This window comes from Arvicanthis niloticus, chromosome 15 (genome assembly GCF_011762505.2).
Source record: "Arvicanthis niloticus isolate mArvNil1 chromosome 15, mArvNil1.pat.X, whole genome shotgun sequence".
NCBI lineage: Eukaryota > Metazoa > Chordata > Mammalia > Rodentia > Muridae > Arvicanthis > Arvicanthis niloticus.
Window position 1 is genome coordinate 52,555,939 of NC_047672.1, and position 26,763 is coordinate 52,582,701.

The 26,763-nt window shown below is 38.0% G+C and overlaps 1 protein-coding gene across 5 annotated transcripts in view; it reads right to left on the minus strand.

The window, feature by feature from the left end:
* Positions 1–26,763, minus strand: part of C1galt1 (core 1 synthase, glycoprotein-N-acetylgalactosamine 3-beta-galactosyltransferase 1) — a 34,295-nt gene that overhangs the window by 5,017 nt on the left and 2,515 nt on the right. For 2 of the 5 annotated variants that reach the window (XM_034519080.2, XM_034519081.2), the window contains exons 2-3: positions 8,405–8,641; positions 3,810–4,477 (exon numbers count right to left, since the gene is read on the minus strand). In XM_034519080.2, the coding sequence (XP_034374971.1) occupies positions 3,810–4,477; positions 8,405–8,641 (905 nt within the window). Of the gene's footprint in view, positions 1–3,809; positions 4,478–7,908; positions 7,952–8,404; positions 8,642–8,849; positions 9,997–24,145; positions 24,288–26,763 lie in introns of those variants that run through there. The other 3 variants (XM_076913705.1, XM_076913706.1, XM_034519083.2) reach the window with 3 other exon arrangements.

Sequence of the window (26,763 nt, forward strand, 5' to 3'; positions counted from 1 at the left end):
TGTCTGATATTTTTGGTAGAAGTCTAAGATATTGTTCTTAAGCATTATAAATAAAATATACTCACTAAACAAGAACTATAGTTTCAGGAAAGAAAACAAAGCAGCTTTTTGTGGGAGGGTATAAATTACTAGAAGATCTCAAGTTTCAAGTCAAAAGAAAATCAACAGATATAAACAAATATGACTGTTACAGCTGTTGTAACAGTCAGATGCAAAGTTACATTTAAAAGTTCTCAAAGGGCTAGGATAAAGCACATTCGCATGCGTGAGGCCTTGGGTTCAATACTGAAAACAAACTATCTATATTTTCATATATGCCAGTTAAGTGAGATTAAAAACCCAAGCAAGATAGTATCAAATATACTAATTATGTAAGGAAATATTTAAGATGAAACATAACCATCTGGATTCGAAAACATGGCTCAGCATTAAGAGCACTTGTTTCTCTTGCAGAGGACCCAGGGTTTAGTTCCAAGCACTTACATACATGGTGGTTTACAACCACCTTGTAACTTCAGTATGGGGATCTAACACTCTCTTCTGATCTTCTTGAGGCACCAGGCATACACACAGGCAAAACACTCACACAAAGTAAAATAATTAAATCAAAAATAATAAACAATGACATACAATGATCTGAAGGAAACTATAAAATTTCACCAAGGATTCTAAAAACTTCGTGGGTAAAGGTATCATTTTCACTAAACTAATGAGTTATATACAAAAAAAAGGAGACACGACAGTCACCAAAACACTTTGAGAAAGAAAAGGAGAGCAGTACATCCTTATTTGTTTAAAAACATTTTAAAGGTAAAAGGTTCAAAACAATGTTGGCCAAATACAAAGAGAACAACCACACAGAATTAAACCCCAGACCCTGACCTTACTACAGGTGATGCTCTTATGGTATACAATGAAGTTGCACTGTAAAGAGGCTAAGAATTCATACTACAACAATTTCGAAAAATCTCTATCTAAACTATGCATTGTTTTAGACAGACTAAAATTAATGTAAAAAATATCTGAAATGAAGAATAAATTAGATTCTGTCATTCTAAACTATAGAATTCTGATCATTCTGACTATCTCATAGCCTAACTTGCTAGCTAAACAATTTTGTAACTAGATGTAGTGGTACAGCCTGAAATCATGGCACTCAAAAACTGGAAGATCACTGGAGGTTCAAGAGCAGCCTCTTGTCTCACAAAGAACAACAATCATAACAAAATAATTACACCAAAGACTCAAAAACAACGCCAAGATCTACATTCTCAGTGATGATTACAGAGAAAAATGTATATTTAGAAATTCTTTGAAGACAATAATTCATACTGCAAAGAAAAGAATTATTGAATAATAAATGAGTAATAGAATTTTGGTTTCACGCTGGGTGCTTTAGAGCCTTCTGAAAAAGAATGGGTAATTTTGAAAGATTTATGCAACTTCAATACTTTCATTTTTAGAATCTTCAACCTATTGGAATACATTTTTATAAGGACGACAAAATTTTGCCATCCATTTAAAAGCCACTATGATTCAAGTAGAAGACACTATTTTATTTATATAAGGCATATTTCTAAATACAGCCTTTTTGTAAAGCACTCTTGAAAAGAAAGAAGGATGGTCTACTGCTTATAAAATGGCAAGCATCTTTTTGCTACTGTTGTACTTGTATGGAACATCTTACATTCTTTATGAAACATATCTGAGTATATCCATTTCATGATTTATAATGATGAATTTGAATATATTTTTATATGGGAAAGGGTTCAGAACTTAAGAAAAAACATCAACATCTTCTTATAATAGCAGAAAACGTTCCATACCATTTGGAAGTACTGGCTTGGAGTGGGAGGTACCTCAAGTGTATCATTAGTATGTTAGGGCCAGAAAAAGGCAGCATAAAGAACTAGTAACTTGCCTAAAAGCATTAATAATCAATAACAGAGTCTTTCAGACTCTTTTCAAGCTATGTTTTATAATCCGTTGAGTAATTCACTATAGTGGTGCTTATAATAGGCATATAGATTTTCTCCAATCAGCAGCAAAATGAATTATAGCATATTCATATATTAAATTATTACTTAGAACTAAGATGAATGAAACAGAAATTTGTCGATGTTAATAAAATTCAATGTGTAAAAATAGAAATTTGTAAGATGTCTAAGGCATAATTTGATCTTAAAATCTATGAAACAATGCTGACTTATTTATGCACACATATCAGCATGTAGGGGAAATATAAAAGCTTGCAATGGTAATGAATAACATTTAATTCCTGGTAGTAGTGGTTAGAGGAAAAATTAGACACAAGTGCACACTGGCCGTAACTGTCTACAACACTTTTATTCTGAAAGTATCTGAGTTTTATACCTGGGAAAGTTAGATGTGTACTTTTGAGATAGTTCATAGATAACTCAGTTCTGATTTAATGTATATTAAGATACAAACTAGAGACAAGCTTGTCATTAAATACTGTCCTGGACTATACAGTACACTGTAATTACAAGTAAATAAGAGACAGACACAGCCATTTTACTAAAGAAGAAACGGAGGCTCAAAGACAAGCTAGATCTATAGTAAGATCATCCAACTACAAAATGGAAGAACAGTATCTGAATCTAGTCTTTCTGAACCTTATTTTTTCCCCGATAACTATAAAACTCATTGTGTAGGTCTAGACATAGCTCTCTAGATTTACCTAAGGTTTTGTTCAATGTCTCCTCCTTAATCACCAAAACCATGGTAGCCTACTGCACCTCTAGTCTTTAGAACAATGGTTCTCCTTCCTAATGCCCAACTCTTTAATAGAGTTCCTCATCTTGTGGTTGTGTTTCTCCCTGCTCTTGTGGATCACTGGCTGATACAGTCCACATGGGTAAAGGGAGCCGAGATGACGACGAAGGATGAACAAGTCCTGTGAGTATGTATGGTGAATAACATACACCAGGAACAGCTGCGGGACAGTCATATCAATTTTATTTTGGGTGATTCAAGGCTTATAAAGTTTTGGGGGATGGTGGGTAGAAACATGAAGGACAGGCTAAAGGCATAGGGTCCCGGAAGGCCTCATTACCCTGGGGAAGCATTTCAGCAATCTTAGGTGCTACCTGAATGGGCTTCTATCAGGAGGCAGTAAGTTGACCCTGTAATCTAACTGAGGCTGTGTGGCATTCCTCAGGTAGAGGCATGTGTTAGGGTTTAGAATTCCCCAGACAAGGTCAGAGAAGGAGAAGTCCAACTAATAAAGGGTGTCTCCCATTACACGCTGAGCCTCAGAGGCTATCCGGTCGGTCAATGGTGGACTTCACCCTTAATTAGCAGACTTTATCATATTGTGGTGATCCCTAAGCCTAAAATTATTTTGGTTGCTCATCTGTGACTGTAATTTTGCTAGTTATGAATGTAAATATTTCTGCAGTTAAAGGGTTACAAAAGAGTCAGGACCCACAGGTTTAGAGCCCCTGTCATTCTCTAAAGTCACTTCTTTGCAAGTATGCCTGTTTACCCTGTGCCTCCTCGTGTAGCACATAAGAAAACTATAAGATGACTGCATTAACTTCTATACGCCAGCGACAGTGTGCTAGCGGCTAGCCTACAGAGGCTACTAAATGACTGGCTGGGGCCTCTCTGTTCTCATCTGCTTTACTATACTGTCAGTATATACATTAAAAACAAAACAAAACAAAATGCTCTGGTTATTGGTACTAATGAAACATGTACATATTATCTAGTCTTTAAAAAAAACATTTCAGGTAAACAAAGTTAGTCCCAAGTATTTATATAACACTAATAACTTCTAGACTTACCTCTATGGGAGGATAATAGTTGTAATTCCAGTACCAAAATGTTTTCGGTAGGTAACCCTTGATTAAGTGGTGTTCTGGTACAAATGGGTGGAAGGTTTCTTTCCCAATGGTATCTCTGGAATCTCCAGCTTCTACATTTATAATTTCCATGCACCTTCCCAGTGCTAAGTCTTCGATGGAGGAACTATGTGTACATTTTTCTGTTTTAAATGCATCAACAAATCTTCTCAAGGCTTCCTTGCTTAGGACATATCCTGCTCCTCCACTCATGTATCCCTGCTTCACATAGGGCTTAAATCTTCTCCCAAAGTAAATGGGTTGTTCAGGGCTATACTTTGATAGAAGCCATCTTAGATTGTCCACTATGACATATGTGTCATCATCTGCTTTCATGAACCAGTCAGCATCCTCTAAGTAATGGTCATGTACATACTGAAAAGCTTTGATTGTTTTCCAGTATAGCTGCTCTCTGCCTTCTTTGGTTTTCAATCCCACAGTAGGGAAGTCTTGATTTTCTTCTGAACTCATAAATAACACTTTATTACAACGTTGGGCCCATGTAGCTTTGACATGTTTGGCCTTTTTCTCTAGATTTTGAGGGCTTGTCATAACCCAACAAAGAACTTTAACTTTCTCATAGAGGTTCTCAGCAATGTCTGTGTTCTCATCTATCAAACAAACATTTTCAAAAGTTACCTTTACACAGATGTAAAACCCAAGTAAATCACACCAAAAAAACTTTTCATAAATAATTTCCAAGATTCTATTTACCCATCATTATTAATGACTTTCAGAAGTAGGCACAAGCTAATATGACTTGACACTCTAATTTCCTGTCAATTTTATCCACAGATCTCTGAAACATCACCAGCTCCTAAGTGCTTACTACCTGAACCAACTGAAAGTATCAGCAGCCTCTGGGAAGTCTGTTAGCAGTGAGGTGTGTATAAGGTCCCACCTCAGACCTACCAATCCAGACTCACCTACCACTTCCATGTTGTCTCTCTTTGCTACTTAATACTACAAAGAAAGTAGTAATTCCCAGTATCCCTGGAAATTTCTCACTGTTGTGAATATGTTTCTAAAAGAAGAATAAAAAGGAAAACAAAACAGGAAAATCTGCTGCTAAAGACAGTTCATTATTTTTGAAGCCCATGAACCAACTTATAAATTTGTACAAATACCCTAAGGTGTTCTTGAAGACTTTCACAATAACATCATTTTCAGTTCAAAGCAAAGGAGTTATTAATGTGGAGTTGAGAGTGCTTGGATAAACTACATAGCTCATTCCAATGCAAAACCAGCAGTTAGAAACAGTACAGAGCAATGGGTAGAGGCTGGATTTCTGAGATTATCTAGAACAATGTTTCTGTAAGCTAGCAGTTTGTAAAGAAACAGGAGGCTCATGTCAGAATATAAAGCAGAATACCATTGTCATCCAACCAGGTTTGATGAAAATGCTCACTAAACACAATAGCCAGCTTAGGATCTGAAACTGGTCCAAAAGCTAATTACCTGGGTGTTAACACTTCTCAAGCTATCAGGCCCACAATGTGATAGCACTGGCTTGGAGGAAGGGTACAACTAGAAGATCTAGACTAGTGCTTTTTAAAAACATACTTTTCTTCTTTGAAAGTTGTATACATTTATATAATGTATATTGGTCATACCTATCCATCACTATGTCCTTCCAATTCCCCCTAGTGTTATACCTCTTTTGTCCCAACTTTATAACTTCATGCCCTTGTTTTTTCCCCCAAAGCAGGACTTCATTGTGTATCCCTGGCTGTCCTGGAACTTGCTTTGTAGACCAGGCTAGCCTCGAACTCATGGAGATCCGCCTGCCTCAGCCTCCTGTGTGCTGGGGTTAAATGTATGTGCCACCACTGACCAGCTCCTCTTTTGTGTTTTTATTGTCATTAATAACTCAAGTCCAATCAGTACTGCCCATATGTCATTGATGTGTGGCCATATACCAAGGCTTTTAAAATTATTATGTGGTGAAGGAGCATTCTTTATTTTCAATTGTTAGAGGCCTACCTATACTTCACTATACCTATAAATCACTATAAAGCACTCAGCTTTGGAATATATACAAGCACTGCATCTCTATTTTTATATCTATACAAAGTAACTTTGCAAATTAGTGTTTTACTCCTGATTCCAACTTACTTAATTACAGAATCATATAATCTATAAGCAACAATTGATAAGAAAGCTCTAGTTAATCCTAAGGTACAACACTTTAAAGGTAAGAGTCAACTAGTTGTTGAAGCCTTGGTCCTGTAAAGGATTAACAATGAGATACAGTTAACTAGTTAACTGACTGAAAGAGAACAGAAGAAAAGAGAGAAAGGGCATGAAAGAACTTTCAAGTCATGGAATACCAGGAACTCAGTCCAGAAGAGAGGCTGCACTCAGTAGTTAGGAAGCATCCACTGCTCACGGAACTAAGAAATCAATCTTAGTGACATAGACTCATCTCACTCAGGATGAACAGCAAGAAATGGTACAGTACATGGAGGAAGACAAGACAGCTTTATCCCCATAGCTGGGTTCTGATCAATCTTCTCACTGTATGCACACATATTTGATAAATATCTGTTACCTTCATGAACCACAAGATGTGGGTAATGCTAATAATTACTCACCACACTCTCTAATGTATAGACTGAACTCCTTTTTCTTCCCACTCCCAGAACACTATTTTCCTCATTTTTTCATTTTATCTAGATTTCATTTATCACTTACTTTGTACTAGCTATGTGCTAGCACAGGAGTGGAAATACGAACAAGACACATTTCTTACCAGAACAAAATCCAGTGTAGCAAGGAACTTCACAAATAAACCAGAAAGTGTTGCATAGTAAGAAGTGCTGTGACAGAAGGATTTTTAAAATAGATATTTTTTTCTCAAGTGTCTGGGTGTTTAGTCTGCATGTATGTCTGTAAAACACATGCATGCAGTGCCAACAGGGGCTAAATAATTGCTCTGGAATTGGAGCACCTGTTGTAGGCCACAATGTGGGTGCTGAAAACCAAACCCAGGTCCCCTATAAAAACATCTAGTGTTCTTAAGCACTAAGCCATCTCTCCATCCAGCCTGAGAAATGAATGTTGAAAGGGTTCTGTATGCTGAGGGAAAAGGAAGTGTGGGGACTGCAAATGAGACTCCCAAGAACTTGGGAAGAACAGAGAAGGGAGAAATGAAGCCACTAGAAAGATGACGTAGGACATGGGTCTTCAGGAAAAACTCACTAAAAGACAGGGCAAGAGAAGGCATGGGGAAATGTAATAGAATGTAGGTATGTACAGGCTGCTGCAAACCTGACTTAGGGAAAACATTTAAGAGCAAGAGATCTTAGAAGACGGCAATGTAGAACTATTAAAATTCAGTAGCACTTGCAATGTAAAAACAACATGTGCCCAGTTTCATAGTTCCCAGCTTACATGGATGGTTGCTGGAGAAAATGAGAAAAATAATGTCCTGTGAGTGGGCAGAGAAAGGAATTTAATTTATACATTGTAAGAATGGGTTAATTTTTAACATGACCCACAGGTTATTCATGAAGGTAACAAATATTTATTAAATATCTGTGCATACAGTAAGGTCCAGCACAGCTTCCCAGTAATGCGTAAGTCTGGAACTGTGCAGAAGAGTAAGTACTGGGCAAGTTAACTGCTTTTGTGTTCTTACACAAAGCACCACTGAAACAACTGTGCATAAACAGTCATGCAATGACAATTTGCTACACTACAAATGTGTGTTAGTTGATAACATACAATCAGATTTTGATACCCTACTCCTCAATCTCTGTATAAGAGTAAAAAAGAAACAATTTACTACTAGGAAGATAAAAGAACCAAATCTTAATTGGAGGGACCTTTTCCATTTTGCAATTTCAATTATTTCTCGGCTACATGTATTCTGTTCTGCCAAATCATTTTGTAGAGATGTTTGATTATGTTAATAAATGCCTTCTCTCAGTGTTTGGAAATGGGCTGAAGATAAACTCAGTAAGGAAAAGGTAGAAGTCAAAGTTTCAAGAGTTAGTGACATCACATAGCCAAAAGTAAAGGACAACTTTGAGAAACTTACATTCAAGGGATGCACAGAAGATGAAGACACCACTGAAAGAAGTCTGGTTTCAGCAATAAGAACCAGAAGAAAAGGCAGTCATTGTAACATGCACTTACTTTTGTTACCTCTTTTACCCTCAAAACAAAAAAGTGATTAATCACTGACAAAAATGCAAATTAAAACTTAAATACACATCGTAATGTTTCCCTATGGTAACAGGATTAAATAAAAATTAAACAATTTATATAAATCATAACAAAACTGACCCTACAGAAACATTTCCTCAAGCTCGTGTCCTAACTGTGTCATTGTTTTAAGAACCATCTCCAACTTAGAGCGAATTTTTAATTATTAACTTCTTAAACAAATCATGGGTTTTTCTCCCAAGTCAAATAAATCAAAAATCATCTTCATATCTAACACATAGGTGTCATTTTAGTCTGTTGGTATAGAAAGCAACAAGATTTCCCAACATACTCAACAACTAAATACTTCTTACTAACACAGACCATACCTTTATGTTGGCTAGAATCTGCATTGAAGTTCATTTGTCCTTTGAGTTGACTGTGTTCATTATCATCTGAATGTCTGGCATGAGGATCATTATGAAGCATGTTAGGCTGAATATCAGCCTGTTCTTGCAACAAAATACTGAATAGTTGAGAACATAAAAAAAATCCTATTGCTGATCCACAGAGGAAGGTTAAAAAATTCAGCCAAGATTTAGAGGCCATTTCCCGGGAATGTATTTCTGTAAAAAAGAAAAATAGTAATAATTATAAAATAAGTAATAATAAAACAAATAATAACTTTGAAATTAGTACCTGGTTATAGAATTATTAAGTGATCTACATTATCATGAAGAAATATTCTGAGGTTTAATTTCCATTGGAAGTTAATCCTTTCTCTTCTGTAAGACAAAATATCTAATAGTACTAACTTCTCACCTATAACTTTACCTCTTTATGTGTTGTTTTAACAGCCCTTTGTGAACAATTACAAGCAAGTAGAAGGTTGAGCCTGGGACCCTCCTCTCACCAGGACCCTCCATGAACCAAGCTTGTTTGCCAGGATAATTTTCATTCTTGGCTGTAACTCTTCTAGTGCCTTCACTTCTGTATCAATCATCACTTATTCTTCAATACGGAGTGAGCAAACTCTGTGAAGAACTAGAAATAAAGTGCTTCAAGCTTTGCAAGCTACAGACTGTCTCTGTTCTTTAAAAGTGTAAAAGCTGCATCTCTCTCTGAGTAGGAAAGCCTGGACACCGGCGCCAGGTCTACCTGAGAAGCCTGTTGGGTGGAGCCTATGGGAAGAGAGAAAAGTCTGAGGAGGAACTGTACTTCTGAGAGAAGAATACAGATCACCTGGCTGTCTTGAAGAAACACCATGAGGATGAGCTTGAAAGCATGAAAAGGAGATGGAGCGTTTGCACAAACTGAGCAGCATAAGAAGATGAAAGACCTAAAACATGAGGGTAAGTAAGTGCTTGCAGCCCCAAAGACCCCAAAGACCCCAAAGAATGACCTGTATCACTGCCTACTTCAACAAAAACATAATTAACTTGGTCTGTGTGCTACAAACAGATAATAACTTATCAACAGTTTTATATATGTATGTATGTATGTGTGTATGTATGTATATACTTTCTAGTTCTCTAAGAGAAGTTCCAGAAATTCTAAGCCATCTGCCATATGCTAGTTCACTTTCTATTCTCATAGTGTGCAATTTACAAGAAAACAAAGTTTAAAAAGTCAAACTGGGGAAATCGTTCATTATGAAGATCAAAGTGCAGACATTAGCACCCATGTAACTTGTTATATACAAGTACCTTTCCATTTTCTAGAAAAGATTTAGCTATCTGTGGATTTAGTTATTCTGGGGGAGTCCTAGAGCCAATTAGCCTCCAACAAGCTGTCAATTTTGACCACAAGCACCTATAATTCTGACTCTGAGGATCTGATAGCCTTTCCTGATAGCCTTCATGCATGCATATTCTGCATGTGCATGCATACACACACACACACACACAAAATCTTTAAAAGTCAACAGGTAATACAGACTTTCCCTTGACACTATTTCCAACACAATATAGTATAACTATATTAGGCAGTATAAGTAATGTAATGAAAAAATGGAAAGGTATTTGCATCTAACTCCTTTCCATGTCATATAAATGGTTAGCACAATTACAAAGCAAAGATATGCACTCCCATCTACCTACTTAAGAAATATCAATGTTTTATCCATTAAATTCCTCATTTTCAAACAATCACCATTAATAGAAAGGACAAAATGCATATACAGAGTCAGAAGAAGAACTTAAAAGATAATTGGCATGAGCCAATAATCACCACTATCATAATCACAAAACTGAAAAGGCTCTACCACTGTATTTATGGAATGCTTCACTGGGTTCACCTACATCAGTCATCAACGCAAATGAGAAAAGATGAACAAAGTATAACAGACTGTGGGAAGATACTGAGACAGTGATAACTAGTGAGGAGGAAGAAGAGAGTAGTCAGGATAGGTGAGCCAGGTACTTGCCACTCTGGACAGTTAAGGGTGTTCTTCGCTCTCGTGGCAAATTGGCTCTAGGACTCCTCCAGAATAAGCAAATCCACAGATGGCTAAATCTTCTATGGAAAATGGAAAGGTACTTATATGTAACAAGTCTCCTATATACATTCAGTATAATTAAAGAATCCATAATATTGAATACAATATAAATGATCTGTCTTATCGTTTTTATAGTTCTGTATTGTTTAGGGAAAGGGACAAGGAAAATGACTGCATGTTTATTACACACACACTTCTCCAACAGCTTTAATCTATGGTTGGCTCAGTTTATGGATACCAAGTGCCTGGACATAGAAGTGCTTGGATATAGAAGAAGGCTGACTATACCAATTTAGAAAATAAACAGTTGAAGTGTCAATAACACAAAGCAAAACTCAAAGTTAGCATCTGTCTCGGAGAGATGCAGAGAAGCGCTTGGTGTTTTATAATGTGCTTCCAATTTTAAAATACTTTGGGATGTTGTCTGATGCTGCCATCCACAACCACTCTTCTCAGAGCCGAGTCAGAGCACACGCAGGCTCCTCGCTGTTCTTCCCCTTCCAATCTGAGGGACTCCTGCCTTTATGACTCTTGGTGAACTCCTATTTTCTTCCCTGCTCCTACAATAAAGCAGTCACCTTGTGAAGGTGGAATGCATTCCCAAAGCCCAGTTAGATTTCTGATAAGAACATGTCTTTCTCTCAGATTCTTCAGTCATACTGCATGCAGTACACTAGACTGGAAGAAGACGTCACTCCTTCCATGCTGTATATTAATTATGGAAGCTTGCTTAGGTGGGAGAGAGTTGTTTATTTCAAGTGCTTTCTAAGCCCCATATATCATGAGAATTAAGTGAGGGACATTTTAAAAATACACATCTTTAGGCTTGTAAACTGTGACCTCAGATGCAAAAAAAGAACTAAAAAAATTAAAAAATCATTTGGATTTTAAAGAAAGGGCTCTGTATTGTTGTGAAGAAAAAAATTCAACCAGTAAAGATTTGTATAAAGGAGGAAACAGGGCTGGTAAGACGGCTCAGCAGTTAAGAGTACCAATTGCATTTCAGGAGGTCAGGAGTTCAAATCCCAGCAAACACATGGTGGCTCACAACCAACCGTAATGAGATCTGATGCCCTCATATGGGTGCCAGAGTGAGTGGGGCCAGGAGTGAGCTGGGGCAGAGCAAGAGGGAGAAGGGAAGGAGAAAAAAGAAAAAAATGAAAATAAAGGAGGAAATAACCCAAAGTTCAATACTCAAAAATAATCATTATTAACATTTGGTAATAATGGTTATAGATCTATAACTACGAATAGTAGAAGATAATGGAAGAGCTAACTATGGCAAACATGTCAGAAATATTATATAATAACTTCATATAGAGGGAAGGCAAAATGGCTCCATGAGTAAAAGTACTTGCTGCCTATCCTGGCAACACATGTTCAATTCCAGAGACCTGCATAATGGAAGAGAAGAACTGTCTTTTGCAAGTTGTCCTCTGTCCCCCACATATAGGGCATGGTGCACATGTATGTGTGAACACACACAAGTAAGTGCAAAAATGTGGTAAGAGCTTTATGTAGATAAATTGCTGAACTTATTTGCATTTTACAGATGAATGCAAGTAGATCAGTAACATTGTATGTCACAGTGGCAAACTGAATTAAGAATTCTGACTCTTAACCGCTTTGTTATAGTTTTTAAAAATTGAGATTACTCTGGTTATACAATTTCAAAGATTTAACAGTGTGAATTCTATTTCTTTGAATTTATAAGAAAAAAGGAAATGAAATTAATCTAAAGAAGTTAAATATTTAGAATGATCTTTCTTTAAATAAATGATTCCTTTTGAAGATAGAGAAAATTATCAAGAACATAGTTTTATTTTCTGAATTTGAATGAAAGGCAGCATGTTTTTGCTATGAGAAATATAGAAATCCATACGTACACTGTGCTCACACTCATTTTATTAGTTCCTTTGGTGTTTGTTGTGCACTGTAGTTGGTCCATTGCTGCATCTTGGATCTATATAAAGTGAACTCCAAGTTCATCAGCAGTCATTTATCAGAGCTTTTCTCACTCCTGTCACATGCCACCAGCTGGCACCCAGCAACTAGTTGTGCCAGTACTAACTGGTACTACAACTGGAATTCCTGCAGCCTCAAGAATGCCTGCTATTGATTTCATAGAGAAAGTACAACCTGATACCGTATACTTTTTTCCTCCAAATTTTGTAGATATTATAGTTATATCATGGTCTTCTCATATGGGTACCACACAGTATTTACTTTCTGAAGAAGATTATTATGTTTGCTTTCTGTAGACATAGGTGGATCTTTTATTACTGCCTTTCCAGACATTTTGTATTCCTGATAAATTGAAGGCTGTGACAGTCCTATACTGAACAAGTCTATTTTTCCAAAAGCAGCTGCTCACTTTCTACCACTGTCACAATTTAGTAATATGCCCAATTCGGGGGCACTAAAACTGCAGGAGCAGTGCTAGGAACCTAGCTGACGGGCTCATGCATGCCAGGCAAGACTTTCACTTCTTATTTTGAGACAGTTTTACTAAGTAGTCCAGGCTGGCCTAGAACCCTTTCTATATCCTGAACATGTAATCCAGTTGTCTTGCATTCCAAACAGATAGGGTTACAGGCGTGATTCACTGTTATTACATACTATGGTGATCTGTAACCAGTGACCTCTGCTTTCAGTTTTAGTAGTTTTGGGATACCATGAAACACTCCTGTATGAGGCCATGAGCCCAATAAAAGTTGTGTTCTGATTGATTCATTAACTTCTTGTTCTCCATTTCCACTCCTTCCTAGGATTCAACAATACTGACATTACGTCAAACAATAATCTTACAATGGATCCTAAGTGTTCAAGTGAAACAAACTCTTACAGACATTTACCAGTTTAAACTAAAAGCTGAAAATAAATATACCTAGTAAGAAAGGCATGTCAAACCAGGAGTCTTACAGCAACTAGCTATGTAGTAGAACAAAAGAAGTTCTTGAAGCAAATTGACATTTCTACCGCTCCGTATACATGACTGACAAAGAAATTTAAGTCTTATTGCTGGTATGAAATGGTGCACTGCATATCCACTGTGGTATTTACTAAGCCAAAGCCTAACTCAGAGCAAGACCCTAACTTAATTCAACAAAGGCCAGAGGTGAGCAAGGAAAATATAAAGCTAGCAGAGGTTGGTTCATAAGGTCTTGACATAGAATGTGAAATGAAGCAGAAAATGCTTATGTAGAAACTGTGGGAATTATCCAGATGATCTAGCTACGGACAATGCTGGAGGTGGCTAAGTGACAGCATTTTCCGTGTAAATCATACAGCCTTATACTAGAAAAAGATGTCACGTAAGACTTTCATAGATGGAAAGGAGATGACAAACCTGGCTTCAAAGCTTCACAACATAGACCTGATTATCTTGTTAGGGGTGAATGAAGCTGATGGCATTTAATTTCCCCAAATTATCTTTAGAAGTATACCGAATGTACTCTCCCTGTGCTGTGTACTGAAATAACAAAACCCAGTTGATAGTACTTCCTTAAGCATGGCTTACTGAAACCTGCTTCTTCGAAAAAAAGCCTTCTCTTTACAACACCACTACTCATTGCCACTGTGCCTGGCTCCCCAGGGCCTGGTGGAGATATATAGCAAGCTTAATGCTGTTGTCACACCCAACACAGCATCCATTCTGAAGCCTGTGGATCAATGAGGAGCTCCAAATCTTATTTAAGAAATATAGTTTTTTAAAGAATGTATCTGCTTTAGACAGTGATTTTCCTGATGAGTCTTGCCAAAGGAAAATGAATGCCACTTGGAAAGGATCAAGGATTTAACATTCTCAATATAAACATGAACATCTGCGATTTGTGGAAGGCATCTTATAAAAAGCTAATTTGAACACTCTGGTAATTCCAAGAAATTCAGGACCAGTGGAGGCAGCATCTGAAGGTAGGGTAGGAATAGCAAGAGAACTAGAACTATGGACTGTAGTTGCTGAAATTTCATATTAGAACTGGAAATGCAGTCTGAATATGTGACTAAGTGACTAGAATTTCATCATACAACTTTAATAAATGAAGAGTAATTTTTATAGAAGGGCAAAGAGTTTTTAGTGAAGGAAACCAATCCTGATGAAGACACAATAAACACTACTCAAATAACAACATAGGGTTCAGAATATTCATCAAAACAGCAGATAATGTGTGGGGCCAAGGAACCATGGGACTGGGGTGGAGCAGGCTTGGAGCAAGATTGGGACTGAGGTGTGTCCAAACCCCAGAATTCTATCCAAAGATCTGCAAGACTAGGATGGTTCCCCACCCTGCCACAGGCCTGCATGTCCCAGGGCACATAGCCCTGTGCCTCCACCTTTGCCCATGAGAGGTCATGTAACCCAGTAGCCCCATTAAACTTCCTCTCCTCTTTATAGAGTCATATCTGGCAGCAACAGGAATTCCTCCCTATGCAAATGTGGCATCCCCAGCACTGTGAGCCCTGCCAATGATGTATACTTACTCCCAAAGTCCCTACCCAATCCCCAAAGGTTTAAGTAGCCTTTGTTCCCCTCATTAAACAAGTTGTCTCACTGAAGCTGCCTCCCAAGAGTGTTTTCACTGTGCTCACCACCTCCTGAGGTCTCTTCCACTCCCAGCCATCCCCATCCTGCTTTCCCTCTCAGAATTCCCACATTGCTATTGCAGGCTGATCAAGCCATTATGGGCGGGGAAGGGGAGCCTGAACAGCCGAATGGAGGGCAGAGTTTTGAGAGGGCTCAGTATAATTTTGGGAAAGTCCAATATGCACCTATTGCTACAGCTTCCACACGAAAGTGATCTTTCAGGAAAGTGACAACTGATAAGGCAATCTTGTTATATGCTTTCAGAAATAGTTATACCACCCCTTCCCTAACCTTCAGCAATCCAGCCCCCATCAAGGAGCAGTCAAGGAGTCCTAAGTCCACTGAGAGTATGACTCATGAGGGCTCAGGAGGCTGTTGCTATTTTCTAGCAATTAAGTATTTTTAAATTTTTATCATGGCATACACTTTTAAAAGAGGATGTTATTGCACAATTATAGTACTATGTAAATATAGTATACATTTGGTTTGGGAGGAACAAGAAAGTTTGATTGATTTTATGTTGTGATATTTGCTTTACTGCATTGGTCTGGAACAAAACTAACAATCTCACTGATGTACACTTATCAGAGTATCTCTTCTGCTATGCTTTGTTTTCAGTCACATCAGCAGATAAGTAATATTCTCTCGCCAAGACATCAGTGACTACTTTTACAGTGAGACCAAGTCCTTATCCAATTCTCAGGCTTTCAGAACTCCTCTGCAGTTCATAACAAAGACCCTCCAACCATTGTCTTTTGTTCTGTCAAGTACCTTGCAAAGGTTTTACCTCAGAATTTGACCTCTGCTCTGGGTTACTATATTCATGTGCTACATTTGTATATTTACAATATCTTCTCTCTCCAAATAAAATACCTCAATTTTTCAAAAGCCTTTTGTACTTAATTATTTATGCTAGAAAATCACATAGCAAATTCTTTTAAAAGTTTGACATCAATACTTATTAATGGGAAAAAAACCTAAAATATAGAATACAAAAAAGTACAGTCCACCTTCAACCTCCCAAACATTATAGCAGCAAAGAGAATGCAGAACACACACTAGTTATTTTAAGTTATGCCCTCCTAGGAAAAAACTCAAGATGACGTATATGGATGAAAGGGATTTATTGAAAAGAATGGAAATTTTAAATTAAAAGATATGACTTTATTTCTTACTGAGGCATCTCAAAATACTAGGTCAAAAGGATATGAGACCAGGTTTTAAACACATCTACCCTCCAAATAAACTTTCAAGAAAATCCAATCCAAACCAAACCAAACCATTTTTCCCCAAATAAATCTTGGGCATCATCCAGTGTGCTCCATTCTGTAGTTTAAATCTAAAGTTTCATCTGAGCGAAGCATGACAAGAAAGAAGTCTTTCTTGAGAGTTCCTTTCTGTTTGCTTGTTTGAATGAGGTCTTGCATAGCACAGGCTGGCCTCACGCTTGCTACCTCAGTAGCTGAGGGTCACTCCTGATACTCCCATCTCCACTCCCAAGGGCTGAGGGTGTACATAGCAACCCTACCCCAAGACTTTCTTTTTCTTTGTTTCTTATCCACCCACTTTTCTTTTTTAAAATTTTCTTTAAATTATCCAATCTCTTTCTTGCAAGGCAGTACTTTCATTCCAGCTCAAAACTTCTGGCAAACAACTGATGCAATTCCTCCACCTATGTGGGATGTATGTCTTTAAAACTTGTTTCAAATGTCTATGACCTATGATCGCATAGGTCTGTATCAGCTTAGTTAATATTGAAGCAATGCAAATAAACTCTCTTTCTTAACCATTTTGTACCCTAATTTCTCTTTAAGAGTCAACCAAAATATTATCTGGAAAAAAATCTTAAGGAAGGAAGCTAAGGGTCACATGGATGGCCATTTAACTCAATTCCTCCCGGCAGCACTTGATCACAGCTCAGAATCAGCCTCAGGAAGAGAATGTGCTAGTAACGTCCACAGCACTTACAAGTGGCAATTCAGCTGCAGACAGAGTGAAGGCAGCTACATTCCACACACAGGAGGAACTAGATGTTGGGACTGAGAATTAGGAGCTTAAGATCAAGGCAAAGGAAGACTTTAGCAGGCCTCTGAACAAAGCTACGATGATTTATCTGCTACCATGATTCTGGGGTAGTGAAAGGTTAAAAACTAACTAGTTTGGATTTGTACTGTGGAACTCTCACAGGCAATGGCACATTAGATCATCTTACAATTGAGGCTCGTTGGTGATTAGGCCCAAAATATGTCCAGAGATTACAATTAATTTTTAGCACCACTGTAAGTTATGAATACAGCTAAGAATTAGCTGGCATTTTAAGGAAAGTGCTACATAACTAATGAACCTAAAAATTACCACAAGTCCACAGTTCACCTTAGGAACAAGCCAGTAAGCAGCATCCCCCTAGGATCACTGCATCAGCTCCTGCCTCCAGGTTCCTGTCTTGTTCAAGTTCCTACCCTGACTGCCTTCAACCATGAACTGTGATATAAAAGAGTAAGCAAAACAGACCCTTCCCAAACTGCTTTTGTTCATGTTTCATCTCAGCAAGAGAAACTCTAAGACTGGTGTCCAACTTACGATGAAGTTATAGTCCAATAAACCCTCTGTAAGTTGAAACTATTAGAGGAAGAAGAATATTTATTTAATACTCTGATAAACACATCGTAACATTTTCAAAAACACTTTAACTATTTAAAAATCCAGATACAGGGATGGCTCAGTAGGTAAAAGTGCTTGTTGCACAAGCCAGACCACGGCAGGACTCCCAAAGGAAGGGAGAGAGAACTGACTTCTGAAAATTGTCCTCTGGACTGCCACACATGTACTGCAATAACTACAGACCCATACTCATACAGCACATAGCATAATAATTTTCTTAAATTTCTGTATTACCACTAAACAAAATTCTGGTGCTTACTGACTCCCCATGAGGTTATGTTCTGATAAGCACATCATAAAAACAAAAAGTTAGAGATCATTAGTTCTACCACAGAAACATAATCACTTGTGAAATTTCTCCTGTCTAGAGTAAAGACTTCCAGAAGCACATACCAGTGCAACTGTACAAGAAAATTACAGGTATATGTATTTAAGAAGGTGTCAAAACCATCATGATAATTGATAATTTGACCAACTGTGAAGAGTTGGAAACACTTAAAAGAAATCATTTAAAGGTGGCTATTTGTGAAGTGAATCATATTTTTATATACAGAAAATAAGTAACTATATCAAAAATAATTGTAATAGAAACCAAAAAAGCTGTAGGTAACAAAGAATAACTATAACTTTAAATGTACAGACTCTACATAAAGGGAAATATCCCACTAAAGGACCAAAAATTAAAATTCAATAAATGGGAAAACATACCACAGTCTGACTTATGTGCAGTCAGCAATAGCTTCTCGGAAAAGGGTACACTAGTGTTGGAATCAGTTCTCCCACTTGGACAGTACATAGGTAGATTCTGATGTTAACTATTTACAACACTGAAAACTATCATAGACTCCAAATTTCTTGTGAAAGACTTGGAAAGTAAGGTAAATTGTAGGTGATTTCAGTTAATTTCACCTCTTGGAAGTAACTACCCACCTTTCCCTCTACTACTAGATCTGCTTGGTAGGCAGCTGTTTGCAGAGCACAGATTTGTGGAGCAGTTGTTTGAAGGTTATGGGAACAAAGGTGGGCAGTAAGAAACCTGTCTTCTGAATCCCAGAAATGGCTGACTGTTGCTTCTGATTACAGAACTAGACTGAGATGGGCAGCCACTGCTGATACACCCTCACCTACGGGGATAAGCCCCTCCCTCTCTAACTGAAGTGACTTCTAGGGGATTTGAAAAGCTGATACCTTCTCTGGCCCTTTTTATGTTTTTCTCTCCTTCTGTTTAAGAATTAGACATTAAGAACTACAACATCGAAAAGCCACTGCATGCACAGGGCAATTACAAAGCCAGTGTATATGACCAGATGAAGTATAATCTCAGAAACACCTTCACCTTGGTTATACTTATCCTTGACACAGAGACAGACCACAGCAATTTAAAAAAATAATAATAACAACAAAAAAAAAAAAAAAAAAAAACACCAAACACTAGGAAATGGGACAATCTGATTTCATGATCACATGGAAACAACTGGTTTTTTTTAAAACAAATGAGAAAATGATTCCTTTAAACTTAACTGTCTCTAAGACAGACCTGACAGTAATCTATTAAATAAAGACTTTGAAAAAACAGAAAACCTACAAAAGGAATAAAACAGAAAATCTAAAGCGTAACAGCATTGTTAAGTAAATTTAAAAATCTACTAGAAAGAACAAGCCTAAATTTGAGCAGGCAGGAGAAAGAGAGAAATGCTAAGCCTGAAGACAGAACAACTAAAATGACTGAGTCTGAGGAGTGGGACAAAAAAGACAGATGTGAGCAGTGTATGAGGTCTGGGACACAGTGGAGGAGCCCAGCAGAGAGACTAGAGTGCCTAAGCAGAGGGAGAGACTAGCCAAAAAAACAACCACTAGCAATTCCCAGATTCAATACAAGATTTCAATATTAGCACCCAAGAGGCTGAGTAAACTCCAGGGAGGATGTAATCAAGACTTATACCAAAATATGTTTCAATCAAACCGTAGGCCCAAGAGACAATTCTGAAAGCACGAAAATGTGATTCACAGCCTACAAGTGACTGTCAGTATGATTAGCATACTTCTCATCAGAAACTGTGGAGGACAGAAGGTAGTAGGCTGGGATATTTAAAGTGCTAAAAAGAAAAAAGTGTTAACCACGAATCCTACATCTGACAGGTTTTTTTTCTTTAAAAGTGAAAGGGAACTTAAGACAATCTTGTGTAAACACCCCCAAAGCAGTTTATTACTACAGACCTGCTCTGCAAGAAGTGCAGAATATTGTAAAAGTACAGTTGACAACAGAAGTAAATAAAAATCACACACACACAGAGGCAGACTGAACACCTTATACTATTATAACTCTTTTAGCTCTACACTTGGTTTCCATATAATTTAAGAGACAGGCATTAGTATAGTTTTGACACACAATGTATAAAGATGCAGTTGTGTGGTATCAACACGTAAACTGGAGGGGTTACAGAAGAAGGCATTTTGTATGCTACTGAGACTGAACGGCATGAACTCAAGCTAGAACTGAAGCTTAAGGTTATCAAGTGTAATTCTCCTAATACCCAAAGAAAACAGCTAAACACCATACTCAAAGGGAAATGAGACAGGAACCCAGGAAACAGGGCTAGGAAACTAAGACAGGAGTCCCTCCTGGAACTAATTTAAATGAAAACAGATTAAACTCTAACCAAGATTGGCAGAATGATTAAACATGATCCAACTATGCTGTAACTGTGAGACTAATAGATCCAAAGGCAAATAGTCTGAAAATAAAAGTACAGAAAAGAGACACTGCATGTATACAGTGACCAAGAGAAGAGCAATATAAAACAGTTATTTGTCTCTAATAATTGATCACTAAAACATAAACCAAAAAGTAAGTATAAATATGTTTCATGTTCATGGACTGTAAGACTTCACACTGTTAAGATATTGTTGAGCTACAGTCAATACCCTTAACAATCTAATCTACAGACTCAATAAAACTTTTAGTAAAATCACAACAATGTTTTAAAAAATTGATATGGAATCTCAAGAGGCCATTTGTTTGTTTGTTTGTTTGTTTTTCGAGACAGGGTTTCTCTGTGTAGCCCTGGCTGTCCTGGAACTCACTCTGTAGACCAGGCTGGCCTCAAACTCAGAAATCCGCCTGCCTCTGCCTCCCAAGTGCTGGGATTAAAGGCGTGCGCCACCACCGCCCAGCTCAAGAGGCCTTAAATAGTCAAAATAGTGTTAAATTTAGCAGCCACCCCCCCACACACACACACATACACACAAACCTTTTTGTATCGAAATACTTTATCAACAGTTTAAAATAACAAACAAGCCACAGAATAAACAAAACACCAATCTCATATATATATACACATATATATGTATGTGTATATATATATATATATATGTTTTATATATACATGAAGTATATGTATTTTGTGAAGAAGTCCTAAAAAATTAACTAAAACAAAATTAATCCAACTCAAAATGGACATAAGATTTGAATCGTTCTCCAGAAGATACACAACAGTCAATAAGCAAGTAAAACAATTCCTCATTTGTCTATTATTAGTTAAATGCCAGTTCATAACTCACAATAATGGCTACTACCAACAATCAGCAGGTAACAGGTGTTGGCAAGAACATAAAAAATTAAAATCTGTGTACATGTCAGTAGAAATGTAAAACAGTACTTCTGCAGTAGATAGCAGTTCAGTACAGCAGGTCCTCAAAAAATAAAATAATCACTGGGTGTGGTGATGTTCAACTTTAATCCCAGCACGTAGGAGAAGCAGGCATATTTCTGCCAGCTCAAGGTCAGTCAGGTCAACATACTGAGCTCCAGGCCAGCAGTTATACAGTGAGACTCTATCTTGAAAAGGGGGTCAGGGGAGTAATTATCACATAATCCACTAATTCCACTTTGAGGTACATACCCTAAGAACTTGAAAACAGAGCCCCAAAGAGGTATTTCCCCCACACTGGTATTCACAGCAGTATTAAAATGGAATAGGGGTGTGGGACACATTATCTATTGACAGATAACTAAATTAGTAAATATGCAAAAGATTTATTGACCAATCATAAAAAAAGAGAAGAGAATTCAAATCTGCTACAGATGAAAGAACCTTTTGTTAAGTGAAACAAACCAGTTGTTAGAAGACAACGTATGGTTTCCCTTACTTTAAGTAAAACTCAGTAACAGGGTAGAATTTTGGTTGGCAGGGGTTGTGGGTAGGTAGAATGGGACTTGTTTAAATGTACTGAGTTTCAGCTTCACAGGATGCGGTGCTCTAGAGCAGAACACTGATGGTTAGGATTAGCATTTTAGGGGTATTCTCTCTCTCTCTCTCTCTCTCTCTCTCTCTCTCACACACACACACACACACACACACACACACACACACACACACACGAGACAGTTTTCTACAGATCAATCTGTGTGTATAATGTGATCCCATCCCAAACACAGAGTTTTAAAAGTTAAATAACCACGTAACAAGTACTTCAAAAGTTTGGAAAACTTAATTAGTATAATATTATTTATTTATTGGATCATAACACTATGTATCCCTCCCTGGCTGTCCTGGAACGTGTAATGTAGACCAACCTGGCCTGGAAAAATGAATGCGTGAAGTTTTTATTGGATGACATTACTATGTACCCCTGGCTATCCTGGAACTCTCATAAGTGCTGGAATTAAAGGCTTGTGCCATCACATCTGACCAGGGAATGGGTAATTCTTGAATGGTGAATGGGTGAAGGGAAAAACACAATGCATATTGCATATTAAAATGTTTACATCGAGGCATGGTGGTACACACAAATAATCTCAGCACTTTGGAGGTGAAGACAAGGGGGCAGGGCTTGAAGGCAGCCTAGGGTCAGCCTTGGCTACCTTATCTCAAATACACATACACATACTTTCTCTTTTTTTTTTTATAACCAAACTAAAAAACAAAACAAACAAATCAGAGGTGGACTGAAATGATTTAACAATTTAATGCTGAGACTGACAGGCCAATCACAGTGCCTTTGCAAGCATGTCAATTAATAGCAGAGAGTAGCTGAGCAACTCTACAGACTGCTAAAAACTCCGTCGTTTCAAAGCCATCAGTGAGACTGACTTCTACTTCTTGCGTGGATGACTGATCATTATGCAACCAAAGCATCGTCGGCTTCCAGTGGAGTGTCAGATAAGGGTGTGCAGACAGAACTCTCCACAATTATCCCGTGGTCTCCAAACACCAGGCCGGATGTTTAACCTTTTGACACGCAGTCTCTGTAGTTTTAAAACTATTAAATACTACAACAGTAGAATTTTGCCTCAACGCCACCCTTCTCTAAAACCTTACAGTACTGAAGTCTTCTTCAGTGAAATCTGCTATTTCCCCAGCTGTTCAGTCTTCTGCACTGCAGCAAAGGAATCACCCAGTCAGACACTGGGTAGTTTTTCATCAGATTGAAATGGTTTGTGGGAAAAAACAAAACAAACAAACAAACAAAAAAAAATTACTTGTGGAAATGTAATATATAATCCACACAGCACTTGACATCAAGGAAGGGATGGCTTATTCAAGGCATAGTATGAAAATAATTAATCCTTTGGAAAACACAAAAGCAACCAGCTGTGTCCTTTGCTAATAATTAACAATTACAACTTCTAAGATTTCAATATTTTAAAAGCAGGCTAGGAGAAAACATCTTTTTGCATATTTTATGGTGAACTGAGAGCTTCCTAAAACTCAGAAGCTGGGTCTACAGAAAAACAGTTTCTTCAGTGGGCAAGTCCTGAAGGCAAAGCAGCTGTAAAGAAACGTTTCTTTATAACATGCTTTAAAATGTGTATAGAGTAAAGGCACAAATGATTAACAACATAAAAAAAAAAAAACAAACACAAAAGATTCAGTCAAGACTGTAGTCAAGGGTATTCAATTTCACCAACAATTAAGGAAAGGCAAATCAAATGAAGAGAGTCTGTTTCTAAGCTAGCATACTGGCAGAATTTCTGGTTTGTTAACATACACTATTTACTAACTGGTACCATACAATCTTTCTTACAACATATATTACTGTCTTTTCAAAGAATATTTGGCAATTATCTTAGAAGCTTAACTGAATATACCCTGAACAATCATTTCATGATCAGAAATTTGACTTATGGGGAGATTCATAGATGCCTTCAAAGATGTTCATGACAGCCATATGTTCAGATATTAGTTCATAGAGTATCATACACTGCAGCTGTTAAGAACAATAACCTACACGTATTGATGAAGAAAATATTTGCACCTGTGGCTAACATTTTTAACTGCTAATAGGTAGTTTTGTAGAAGTAGAGCATGAAACAAAACCAAACCAAAGAAAATGAAAGAGGACAAAATATACAAAAGAGCATTAGGTTTCATTACTCAGTCTTACCTAAGCTCTCCCCGAGGGCTGGATGGAGCCCAGCCCTCCTCCTACCACCTTCAGAGTAGCAGGCAGCATGGTGGGTCACACCTTAACCCCAGCACTCGGAAGGCACAAGTAGAAGGCTCTAGGCTGTCCAGCCTACATGAGTCTGGTCTCAGAAAAAAACAAAACAACACAAAATAACGCCTTTCACTCCTAGTCCCTTGATGCCACCTTGCAGCAGCACTGAAACTAAAGGGCTCTACTACTCTCCCTTCTATCACTGCCACTTAGTTTCCCCAATACAGCTTCCCTCATTTTAACTGTACAAAAGACTTACTTTTAAAACAAAGTACTAAAGCAAACACAGCACTATCTCGTTGTACAATTTAAAATAGTACACACACACACACACATTTCTGTATATGTAAAACAAAAAAGGCTTTTACTTTTCCTACAAAAACTAAAGATATTTATCTAGAGAGTAAAATGAAAAACATATGAATCCTCCACTCCATTATATCTCTTGACCCTTCTCAGAACTCTCTAAGATTCAAAATCACATAGACTCAAATACACCATGACCACAGGCAGCTCAAACTCAACAAGCCCCAAAGCAAGTCAATACCTTCCTTAAATACCTTACCTTAAATACAGGTAATTATCTACGTTACCAGCAGTTTGCTCCTCTTTCACTAATATTCATCTGATTATTGAATCTAGTAATTAGGGGGGAAAAACAGTGTGTGGGGGGGCGGTGGGGGGGATAGGGGGTTGTTGCAGATCAAACCCAGGGCCTTATGCTCTCTAAGCAGACGTGCTTCCAGAAGCGCTCCACAGATAGTCCTCATGTTTTACCTGTCACCCATATCCAAGTTCCAATGTCAAATCCCATCCTCTTCCACATCTACTCTGTCTTATTTCACTCTGTCAACTGTAAGCTCCTGAGACATGGAACCTGTCTCCCTCCACGCTACTCTTGAACTCATTTCCCCTTTACCAGAACGATCTCTAACTTGAAAAGGTGGCCATGCCACTCCATGAATCCTCACAGAATTCTACAGCCTACATGTGTGAAAAGAAACGTCCTTAACTAACAAGACATATAAAGCCTCTCCTGGATGACTGTCCATTCCAATCTCACCTTTCACTAATCCATTCAATCCTCCTGACTATCAATAGATTCTCAAACATCCCAGTTTAGTCAGCTCTGTACTTTTGTCATCTGACTAAAATGCCCTCCTCCCTCCACTCCCCATGTTCTCACCTCAGCAAGTGCTTTTAAGTCACATTTTCTAAAGCTCGACACCAGTGGCAGTGTGAGCTGGCTAGTGGCACTGTTGTGGGGGCTGTCCTATTAACTCTTACGACATTTGGAAGCTTCACAGCCTGTACTTACTACATGACATGACAGCAGCATTTCTTCTAGGAGTGGCAACCGAAGTTCTATCTGGACAAGGATCATAATCCTCTTAGAGAAGTAAATCAGCTTTAGTCAAAAACCACTCCACCAGGAAGGGGCAAGGGCTCAGTGAGGACCTGAGTTCAACCCCCCAGAATCCATGTTAAAAAAAAAAAAAAAAAGCAAGGCATAGTGAGAAAACAGTGCCACAAGCCCCCACCCCCAGCCCCCAGGGGCCTACCAACCAGCTACCCTCCAGGTTCAGTGACAGACCATCTCAAAACATAGAGAGCGATTGAGGAAGACACCTGATGTTGACCCACAATGGCAAAGGCACACCCCTGTTCTAACCTGTTGTAGTGTAGTTTCATTCATATATATATATATATATATATATATAAAATCACCTCAGAAAGAATATATAAAGACTGATTGCAATATCAAATATCTTTAAGGACGAGAAGGAGGTTACTAAGGGGAAGGCTAACTGTTTGCACTCACTGTCTTGTGTACCTTGTGGGGTTAGCTTGTCTCCACTGCCTCCACCCTCCTGTGAGCTGTCTTACAAGGACTGCAACAGCCTTCCTTCCGGCCAACACTTCTCTTCCTCACACCCTTCTTTCTTCTGTCTATTTCTGCTAGTATACCAGAGTCATACTATCAACTAAAATTAGACCTTGTCACTCATATTCTCAAATGCCTCCCTCTACCACCTGCCTAGACTCATTTTAAAAAACCAAAACCTTAAAATGACCTTTATTTTATATTTATTTATACTTATTTATCCTGCCTAAGACTGTTTTCCCCACTGTGTTTTAACTTTGAACTCTGCTTTGTTCCTTACACGCACCAGGGTCTTGCTGTTCTTTGATGCAAACACTCTGCTCTCGGGCATTCCTGTTTCAGCCCACAGCCTATTTGGGCTCTTCACAGGGGTCTTCCCTGGGCATCCTACTCTCAACTCCAGCTGGTGTTAGCATCCTCAATTTTTTTCACTTCACTTGTTTACCACCTAAAAGCAAAGCATCTGATCAGTCAGCCTATCTAAACTGCTTGCCACAGTTTCCAAATCAAGAGAACTCTGAAAGTTTGCATTTCAAACAAGTTCCCAGGTTGCAGAGCTACCCAGGGAAAATGCCTTGTGATAACAGGGGCAGAGGCTGGAGTGGTATAAAACAAAGGACAACCTTAGACACAGAAGCTTAGAGGAACAGCAGACTCTAGGACTCCTATAGCACAGTTT